The 10,279-nt window shown below is 41.9% G+C and overlaps 2 protein-coding genes across 2 annotated transcripts; one reads left to right on the top strand and one right to left on the bottom strand.

Moving 5' to 3' along the window:
• tada1 (transcriptional adaptor 1) lies at positions 1-5,230 on the top strand. Its single transcript, XM_030752305.1, has 8 exons — positions 1-88; positions 1,170-1,261; positions 1,350-1,415; positions 1,585-1,679; positions 2,202-2,414; positions 2,935-3,086; positions 3,280-3,436; positions 4,205-5,230. The coding sequence occupies exons 1-8, from the start codon at positions 6-8 to the stop codon at positions 4,355-4,357; spliced, it is 1,011 nt and encodes a 336-aa protein (XP_030608165.1). The 5' UTR covers positions 1-5; the 3' UTR covers positions 4,358-5,230.
• Positions 5,231-5,759: 529 nt separating this feature from the next.
• Positions 5,760-7,823, bottom strand: LOC115796070 (transcription factor AP-1). The gene has a single exon (XM_030752296.1). It carries the CDS (start codon positions 7,459-7,461, stop codon positions 6,502-6,504), a length of 960 nt encoding a protein of 319 aa, XP_030608156.1. The 5' UTR covers positions 7,462-7,823; the 3' UTR covers positions 5,760-6,501.
• Between the last annotated feature and the right edge of the window lie 2,456 nt (positions 7,824-10,279).

Genomic DNA, 10,279 nt, shown 5'->3' with positions numbered 1-10,279 from the left:
CGTTTATGAACGCCATGGCGGCTCATGCTAGCGAGCTTGAGATTGCGAAGAAGAATTTAACGGATGCAATTGGAGATAATGTCAAACCGTAAGCGAATGGTTGTTTGTCTGCTTGTCTTTGTCCGCAGTTTTGCCTTTTTGTCCATTTCTTTGCCACTGAAATGAAAAATAACTAACATTAATTAACTGTGCCTTGTGCAAATTAGCATCTAGCTATCACCTGCTACATTTTGCAGCATTTCCATCTTTATTGAGACAGTATTGTAGCAGCTATTTTTTATGGTTTTTGTGTCTCTCCCCTCCGGTGGTTCGTAAGAAAGATGAGGTTAACTTTGAGCTTTATTAGCTGCAAGTACTCTAAGGTTATGGCGGGTTTTGTGCACATCCAGTTTGAAGATATTTTGATGTGAACCCCGAGTTAGCGAAAAATGAAACTTAAAAGACGACAAAATAAAGGAACAACAATTGAAATTCAATTAAAAGGTTAATAGCACATGCGTTAAGGTGGCGTAATGACGTGCAGGGCGTGCGTGTCCGGTGTTGTGCCAAAAGGTGATCGTCTGCCAAAAAATGATTTCCGATTTCTCTATGTGTTTTGATGTGTACTATCTTTGCTTATATTGGTAAATAGACTGTGGTCAACACGATTTATGAAGGGCTTCAATATAAAATAAAGAAATGGCCTGTTTTGCAAGTATCTTTATGACTCTGTATTATTGTATCTACATAATCAATCCAGTCCTTTTTGGCCACTTAAGCCATCTTATAGACCCATGATGTTGCATTTGTTGCAATTTCAGTAGCCGTCTTGGCCAGATCTCTCTTTAAAAAGACATTTTTAATGTCGGTGACGTTTTTACTCTGATAAATAAAGAATACAGAAAAGTCACTTTTGCAAAAATGTGAATGCAGCTTCTACCTTGTGACAGGAATGTTGTTTATGGCTCAAAATGACTTGATATTATTAATGACAGATATGTTTGGCATATGTTTCACAGATTATAGGCCAAAAAATCATTTACAACAGTTTAAAAACAGACAGTCATTTTTTTGACAGGTGATTGTTTCTTGGCACAACACCGGCATCACATCTTGTTTAAAATGCATCTGAGGTGTGGGAGTAGTGCTTTGCCCTTTGTTGATGTTTGCAGTTTGTTTCCTTCCTGCAGTTACTGGACAAACCTGAAGCTGTGGTTCAAACAGAAGATCAGTAAGGAAGAGTTTGACATTGAGGCCCGTCGTCTGTTGGCACAGGAGAATGGTTAGTGTCAAGGAACAACTCTGCTCTGTTGTGATGTTTAAAGTAGAAATTTAAAAATGTGTCTTATTCTGTGTTTCCTCGCTTCCAGTTCATGTTCACAATGATTTCCTCCTGGCCATTCTCACACGGTGCCAGATCATCGTCTCCACACCAGGTTTGTTTTGTTTTTTTTAATTAATATATGAGTTGTCTCTGAAATTATGGGTGAACTTGCACTTATATTAAATCTGTGTTTTATAACAGCTGACACCTTTTCTTTTTCTTTTTTATATCAATCCCATGGCCAATTGTGCATCTTGTTGTGTGTTCTTTTTGTCCTATAGAGGGTGCAGGGCCATTGCAGTGGCAAGGTGGCTGTGCTTCAAAGCCGGGGAAACCAAAAGGCAATAAGAAATGTTCCTCTAGACAAAAATTTGATGTAAGTCCTCATTCCCATTTTCATCACTGCAGGGGCTGGGTATGTTCAAGTTAACAACACTACTAAAATTTTAAACAACTGTTTCCCACAGATTTAGATTCTGTGACCAAAAGTGCACAAAATATTTTAGTCGCCAGGTACTGTGACCCACAGTTTCCAGTGCAAGTTATTCAGCTTCCTTTGTTGAGTCTCTCTGTGGATAAACTTTGACTCCACTGTGTTGGACTACAGCTGGTGATGATAATCCTCTGCAGCCTCAAAGAGCTCAGTGTAGTGGCACATGAACTGTTTCTCCACCTGCTGGAGCTTCTGGTTACAGTGGCCATGTGGAAAAAAGACTGTCATCACCCCCAGCAGTCCAAGACAGTGTAGCTGGAGTCTGTACAACTGTTGGACAAGAAGCAGATGAATCATGCTGAGGATTGCAGCAACCTCACCGACATACCAACTGCTAGGGAAACCACCCAAAAAGGTTTGAACAGTGGACTGACGATATCACTTGGATGCTTGTATGTCCTTCAGCATCGTTTCCAGCCTCAGAACCCTCTGAGCGCCGCCCAGCCATTCAGCCCACGAGAGACGGGAAGTGAGGAGGAAGAGCTGCGTCTCAGCGCCCACACTCTACTGCTGCCCACACGGGGCCAGCTGGAGGCTCGTATGATGGTGACTGCCTTTGAGCTGGGCTTGGATAACATCACAGAAGATGCCATCAACACCATGATCTATGCTGTGGAGGTATATAGTAACAGTTCAACAGAAGAATGGCAATGCAAACTCAAAATCTGAGAGAATGATTGTTCTGCTTCTCAAGTCTGACATTGTTTAAACACCCATGCAGGGGTTTAAATGATCAGAAAAAATATTTTCTGCATCACTTATTATGTAACACTGACAGCTTTGTTTTCTTTGGAGTAGAGCTCTGTAGCTTACTCACACCAAAATCTTTCTAGGGAAATTTACCCATCTGCTGTTGCCAAAAGCAGGAGGGACATCAGTTTTATTGTTTGAATCTGCATCCTTGCTGTTTGTATTATCCTAATGTTGAGTTATCAAACAAGTACATAACCAGACAGTATTTCCTCAGTGAGAGCTCTGTCTTGATTCCACTTATCAGAGTTCACTTGGATTAAACTACACAAAGCTAAATGGTGAGCCAATTTGCATCCCAAAGGGAATGTGACCTGTTCCACTGAGAGATGAATGGAAGCCTTTTCAGTCTGACCGTGCAATGACTCAGCGCTCTGATTTATTTCAGCACCATTTGAAAGACGTCCTGACTGCTGTAATCACCCGGAGAAAGGCGTATCGATTACGGGATGGCCGTTTCCCCTACGCCTTTGGCAGTGATGTCACGCCTCAGCCTTATCTGAAAAACAGTCTTGCTGCTTACCACAGCGTCACTGAATGGTAAGGACTCCAGACTTGTGAGCATTGTGTAGGTTCAGTATAGGAAAATGCTTTTGATACAGAATGATGTTTTTGGATCTCATTACTGTGGTGTAGCAACTTCATTAAACCTTTCTAACTTTCATCTCCGTGTCATTAGCTGTTTTCTTTTGCTGTCAATAAGGACTAATAGTATAATTTTTTTTTCTTGTAGTCCCCCACCAAGTGCTTCCCTCCCTGCGGGCCCACCACCGCAGGTGTCACCCGATGAGGCTGAGCAACAAGCTGTTCATTTGCTGGCTTGCTCTGCTGACAGTCTTCCTGCTCCACTCCCTCCAATCAGCATGTTTGATCTCCTCGAGGCTTTACAGGTAGGGAAATGTGCTCATGTACGTCACTGGTCCTAGCAACTTGAACATGCTTCACCCTGAGTTTGTTTTGAATGGCCCAGATGAAAAATTGTGATATTCCCAAGTGTGTGGCCAGAATTAACTGAGTTTTACAAATATAGCTGTTAAACATGTCTCCATGGTGCTACAAGTTTGGTGATTTGACCTCTGACCCTGTAAAATTTGATGCAACTTGGAAAATGTATGTGTGGAATTCTTCTCACTATCTTGTGAAGTTATGTAACAGTCCACGAAGGTTAGAGCCCAAACTTTGCATGTAGTCTGTAACAGAGCTGTTATAAACTGAAGTCATTTTTCCAGCAAAAATGCCAAAAAATTTACTTAGTTCAAGCTTCATTTGCTGCTGTTTTTTTTTTTTTTTGTCTTATAGTTTTTGAGTTGTGATTTAGAGAAAACAAAGCTTTTTGGGTTTTGGATATTTTAACAGGCAGTATTTGCAATTTTCTAACCAAACTATAAATTTAAGGAAATATTAAACTGAATTGCTAAACTGTTCATCTGCTTTACTTCCTTTTATGTGAACACAGCTATTAACATTCCCCTCTTTAAATACAAGTTAGTGTTAAAGGTTTTTGTCTTCATTTCTTACTCTCTTTGCTCATGTGGATAAACTTTATTATGGCATTTAATAACCCACTTTTATTGCTGGATTATTTTTTAAAGCTTTCTATCATTTAACCATGAGAATTTAAATGCTTTTCTCATCTCTGTGATGCTTGTCCAATGCAGGTTCACCACGGTGTGATGCCGTCTCACACCATGTATGCCCTCAACATGGAACGCATCCTGTCACGGCTTTGGCACCCCAGCCACGAAGAGCTAGAGCAGGACCACATCCACCGGCAGCGTATAGCTGCTAAAGAGGGCATGCTTGTCAGCTGAGAGCCACCAGCCACAGGACTGTGTGTGGACTGTGGGTGTTATCGGGAACCAAACACAAGAACAGCCCCCATATAGATATGTTGGAAACTCTGTGTTTAGGAACTGAAGGCTGTTTAAGACCTGGAAAAATTGTAATTGTGTTGCACAGAAAGATGGAGGATGAGTGAAGATGAAAAGAAGCTGTTGTCGAGACCAGAGCAGCCAGTCAGCTCCAGTGACCAGCTCCACCAGCTGTTTTCACTGGCAGAAAACCATCATTTAGTTTTAATTTAAAAAAAAATAAATATATATTGTGTTTAATTTTAGGTACACTGTGTGGCAGTCCAGCCCAGGATGCAATTGTAGAGTTTGTGCATAAGATGCCTTAATAGACTAAACCATGACTGAGTTGCCTCGAATTTATCTTTGTTCACATTGTCAGATATGCATCAGAACACCCTGTAAGGATGCAGAAAAGCTAATGTCTATTCCTTTAGTATTGTGTAAATAACAGGTTCACAACATGACATACAAGATTACAAGTATTTAAATGGTCATAAAAGTCCAGGACAGAACGTGCAGGTGTATTTATTTAATGGCTGATTAGATCTTGTCAGGCTGCAGTTGAGGGAAGCTGTGAGGACCTTTATCTAAACCAGTATACGAAGCCATATGTTAAAGATGGAAATGGTACTGCCATAACGGGTAAGTCTAGGGTGTGTCAGGCAGTGAGTAAAAACACCTGTGTAGGTTTACAGTAGGTCTGTAGGGTTTTTAAACTCTGCCAGTCAGCTGCTTCCTGGTCTCCTCATGAACAGATGTCCAATCAGTTGCCAGCTTTTGGTGTCACTGGTGGGCTGTAGTGCTTGTACAAAGTTTTTTTTTTTTTTTTTTTTTTTTTTTTTTAAATCTCTAAATACTTGAACATGTGCCCTGTTGTTCAGGTTAAATGTATAAAATGTATACATTTGTACTTTTTTCTACAAAAACTTATTTATATTACAGACAGTAGTTGAGAAAATAAATAAGAAAAAGATGCCTCCTTTTTACAAAGTCTCTTTTCTACACACTCCCTTCAAGTGTGTAAACAGATCTGCCTTTGCTTCATGGCGTTTCTTGTAAGAGTCACCAGCTGTAGTGGGAGGACGGTGACTGTGACGCGCACACGCACACACCCGTCCCAGCTCTCGCTCGGGACCTCTTGCCATATTTGGCTGCCTGCGGCTCACTTCCGACGCCTCGCTGTCCAATGGGCGCCCGAGTAGATTCGTCAACCATCGCGAGCGCCTCACCGAGCTGGTGACTCAGTCTCCCGTCCGCCCCAGTTTCTTCAACAACAAACCCTCAATGTAACACACTGCAACACTATCCAGTCACCTCCGGGCTCTTTGGTTACTAATTAAAAGGCACAACACACATGATGTCGCATGTCCAACACTTTATTTTCTCATATTTACAGTTAAGTGCTCAAAATACTGCGTACAAATATTACTGAGTGTTACTTGAGGTTTAACATGAGTTACACCTATATCGCAAAGTTGCATGATAAGTATTAAGAAATTAAGGCAGTTTTGTCAGTAAACACACCTGTGAATGTTTAGGTGACGGTGTGAACTTTTTTTTTTTTTTTGTTAGTGTTCTGTACATATAGTCGCTGGTGCATGGGATACTCAGTGCTTGACTCAGGTCTATATGCATACATTGCTACTTGACATAGTGAAAGGCTTGGTTCACATTGTGTCTCTGCAGTTTGATCCCGCACAATCCCTAACTCTCCTCCAGCTGGGGTGCAGGATGTGGGGCCACAGTCAGGTGACAAGGTGTGGACATTTTCCATTGCTGGTTTGACAGAGTACAGATTTCATTATGTAGTTTAAGGTGGAAATAAATGATAAAGACAAAAATGCCAGAAACAAGCCAGATCAGAGGTGCTGGTAGAGCAAAGGTTCCCTCTGAGTGCGCCTGTGCAATAACTTTGATGGCTTCTGCTCTCTAATAATTCACCGTAACAAGTATCTTGTCAGTCACCCTCCACGTGGATACAGTCTGAGCGGTTATTTAGGTGGAGAAAAATGCGCCTAGACTTCCCTGAAAGGCTGAACAGGCCGCTTTAAGCTGCATTTGGTCCCCAAGAAGTGTCCCTTGGTTCCTTTCCCCTTGGCAGTCTAGTAAGCTTGGAGCTGCTGCGTCAAAATGAGCTGGCAGCCGCTGTTAACGTGGTCCATCACCTTTTGTTTGAGCAGAGCCAGCTCGTCCCGGAGGACGTTGGCAGAGGAAACCAACTCCGTGTTTTGGCTCTTTAGGTTTTTGACCCTCTCCTCCAGTCGAGCGATCCTCTCCAGCTTCCTTTTCCGGCATTTGGACGCGGCCACCCTGTTCCTCATGCGCTTCCTTTCTGCTTTGATCCGCTCTTGGGTCTCCATGTCGATAGGAGAGAGCGGTGGGGTATCACCGGACATCTCCGGCACCGTCTGTGGCTCCTCTTTGAGCGCATGTAGCCGCGGGTGCTGCGCTGCCGCCAGCTGGTGGTCCATGTGGTTGTGGGACGGCTGGGGGGCGGCCGGGTAACTTGTAGGTGGCTGCCTCTCGCCGGCAGGTGCAGACGTAGAGCCTACGGCCCGAGTGAAACTGTTCAAGTTTGTGTACTCCGGCGGCTCCGTGCGCACCGTGCAGCTGTAGGGAATCCCGCCGCTCTCAGGCGCAGCGGAGCCGGATGTCATGCCGTTGGCCGACCCGGTCTGCGGGTCAGGTTGGGCAGCAGGTATCTGCTGCTGGTAGTGGAGCTCAGCCAGTGCCCTCACAAACCCTTCAGCAAAGCCCTCCTGCTCGTCGGTGATGTTCTTGGGACAGATGAACTGGGTCGGGGTGGGAGTTGTCAGCCCATTGCAGGACTGGATGATCAGTCTCTCCAGTTCAGGTGAGGCCAGCTTCAGTAACCCGACATCTGGGGACGTCAGGATGTCCATTGCCTTGGCGCCCAGATGAGGTTTAAAGTTTTTCGGGTCGTTTAGATTCAGGGTCATGGTTTGTTTGAGGGTTTTGGGGTTGAACCCGTACACCGCCGCCCCGTCATGCTGAGAGTTGGAGGCTTCCTCGTAGAATGTCGCTTCCATTTTTCTGGACATAAAGTTTTGTTCACCCTGAGGGAGTTCTCTTCTTTTCTCCTTAGAAAAAAAAAAAGTCCAAGGTCGACTGTTTACATAGGTCCCGTGACAGTCCGTTAACTGTATTGCGATAGAGTCCGCCTATTGTTGAAGTTCAACTCACTTGACAACTTTATGTCCTGGGAAAACTTTTCTTTGTGCGCTGTGCGCTCATCAACAACAAAAACTGTCCCCTCGCCGCCGAGTCTCTGTGTTTGTACACTCCAAATGTCCTCTGTGACTTATCGTCGCTCCCACAAAGTAAAAACAGTGCCTGAAAACGAGTAGTACTTTCTACACTTCCAACGTGGAGACGAACTTTATCCACCTCTAAGCTGCAGCTCGACTGAAAATAACAATGATGTCATTTCTACGACCTGTGATTGGCTGGAGACGGCTTGGTAGGCGGGATATGTCTAATGACATGCAGGTTGCTCTGACAACTGGCCATATCCCCGCCCACCGCGATGGTTTATGGGATTAGGTAATGCAGACAGTGGAGCAATGTACTCTGGGATTACGTAGTGTTTTTGAATATTTAGTTACCCGCTCAATTACTAGTTATCCCAAAGTGTGAATCGTGGGTCGGTAGAGATGAGTGCTGACTGGAAATTAATCAAGAGTATTTAAATAAGATTTTTTATAATAGAATATTATATAATAAAATATTATAATAGGCTGTGAGTTTCACAGACTCTAATATTAGGGCACATTTAGAACAAAGAGATAATTAAGATGCCTCAAAGTGCAGAAATTATGAAATTATCTGCATAGAAAGAACTAGACGGGATAGGAAATAGTGGGCACCGGTTGGCTGGTAAAACAGGGTTACAGACATGAGAGAACAAGAACCGGACCTGCATTAAGAGTGCTTTTGTTGCCCACACACGATGTGTTCATACAGCTGTGCATGTTTTAATTTTCTTAATGAGTTTTTGCAATGAGGAGAAGGCATGTGTCCTTAGTAATGCACATGTTTAATGGCAAAGCATGGACTCATGCCATGCAGTGTGTGTAAAGAAACAACATTCAAGATAACAAAGCTCAGAAAGAAAAGCACAAAAAGCTATTACATACCAGCAAATGAATATTTAAATATATAAATAGCCTATAAACACTTAATTATATTGTTGTATGGGTGATCCATATTTCCATACTTGTAATGTACAGTAGGCTATAAGATTTGTTACACTGATCCTAAAATGCAGCTTTAGCACTAATATTATCATATCGGAACAAACATTTATGCACAGTTACAGTCTCTTTTTCCTAATACCAGTGTCATATGATGCAATAAATCCCAGTTAGCTGCTGAGCCACAAAGTATTTTATGTAGCCAGTTACTTGTAGAAAAGCTGTGAGATCAGAAAAAAAACCCCAATTCTTCCAAGATGAAAACTTTTCCACTCTTTAAGGAACATTTGTATGTTTCCAGAGTAGCTTATTGGAGTTTCTCTCTCTGTTGTATTTGCTCAAGCAGAGGATGTCTGTCATGCTTTTTTGATGTGTGGCATAGAAGCTGCAAAATCCTGTGTGGCGTGAGGCAAATGTTTGGCATGACATGAAAATAAATAAATGAATAAAAACAATTAAAATGCAACTTTTTGTTTTTGTTTTTGTTTTAAACACTAATTAAACACTTGTTAAACACTAGACACCAGTAACTGTCTTCCTGCATTTTTACACATATTCATTTTTGCATTAAAAAGTCCTTCCATATAAATGAAGTTCTATTTTAGGTAAGATATGACCACAGATGTTATACGGAGGAGATATGCACTTAAAAGAATTCTGAATTGAAATCTATAGAAGAATTCTCTAACAGCAAAGGTGGTGTAACTTCCAGGGTCTTTTTAAAACCTTATATGGAGGGAAAGAAAGCAAATTTAACAACATTTTTTTATTAAATATTATTGTTATTTAGCTAAATTTGTCACGACTGATGTAACTTCCCCGTCGTGGGATCATTAAAGTTTTATCTTATCTTATCTTAAAATATAGTAAGGCCAGACTACTAAACCTCAGGTCACCTTAACACGAGTATGGACTAAGAAAAAAACATTAATTGACTGAATGATAACACATAACACAGATGAGGAGATGCCATGGTACGGACTGGATTTAACCTACTGTATGCATTGGCAGGTTGGCACAACCCTAACTCATAACAATATCTTGAGATATGTTTGTCATAATTAAACATAGTATTTGCTTGCACAAGTGCTTGTTTTGCACAATGACTGTAGAAAAACAACTGTCAAAATCTTTAATACAGTCACTGGTCTTGCAGCGTTAACCGCCCTGCACAGGAACATGTGTTCATTCACTCACATAGGCTTCATAGGTAAATGCAAAGCTGCACTAATGACAGATGCCTCTGTACAGCTACTGTCCAGTCTGTCTGGTCTATCCCATTGTATTATTTAACATGTTCTCCTCAAGTCAACTATAAATAAGTTAACAGTTCCAGACAGACAGGCTGGGATAACCAGAGCTGCCTGAGTCAACACTCTCCAGATGACGTTGTCTTCATGAGAAGGCTGTGCAACGCCCATTCTGAAGTAGAAACCTGCACTAGAATGCTTTTCTTTCTTTCTTTCTTTCTTTCTTTCTTTCTTTCTTTCTTTCTTCTTTCTTTCTTTCTTTCTTTTCTTTCTTTCTTTCTTTCTTTCTTTCTTTCTTCTTTCTTTCTTTCTTTCTTTCTTTCTTTCTTTCTTTCTTTCACTGGACCACTCTGTCTGTATCTCTGTCTGTGCACCTGTGTCAAGACCCACAGAGGAGTATTTTCCAATCAAACTAT

The sequence above is a fragment of the Archocentrus centrarchus genome, chromosome 17, assembly GCF_007364275.1.
Source record: "Archocentrus centrarchus isolate MPI-CPG fArcCen1 chromosome 17, fArcCen1, whole genome shotgun sequence".
In the NCBI taxonomy this organism is placed as follows: domain Eukaryota; kingdom Metazoa; phylum Chordata; class Actinopteri; order Cichliformes; family Cichlidae; genus Archocentrus; species Archocentrus centrarchus.
The sequence above is the reverse complement of the archived record's forward strand: the minus strand, read 5'-3'. Positions and strand labels throughout refer to the sequence as shown.

Bases quoted from the DNA above. Each gene is read 5' to 3' on its own strand.
- tada1 (XM_030752305.1), top strand. From the start codon at position 6: ATGAACGCCATGGCGGCTCATGCTAGCGAGCTTGAGATTGCGAAGAAG. The intron at 3,087-3,279 runs GTAAGGACTCCA...TTTTTCTTGTAG, and splicing joins TACCACAGCGTCACTGAATG to TCCCCCACCAAGTGCTTCCC. The intron at 3,437-4,204 runs GTAGGGAAATGT...TGTCCAATGCAG, and splicing joins ATCTCCTCGAGGCTTTACAG to GTTCACCACGGTGTGATGCC.
- LOC115796070 (XM_030752296.1), bottom strand. From the start codon at position 7,461: ATGTCCAGAAAAATGGAAGCGACATTCTACGAGGAAGCCTCCAACTCT.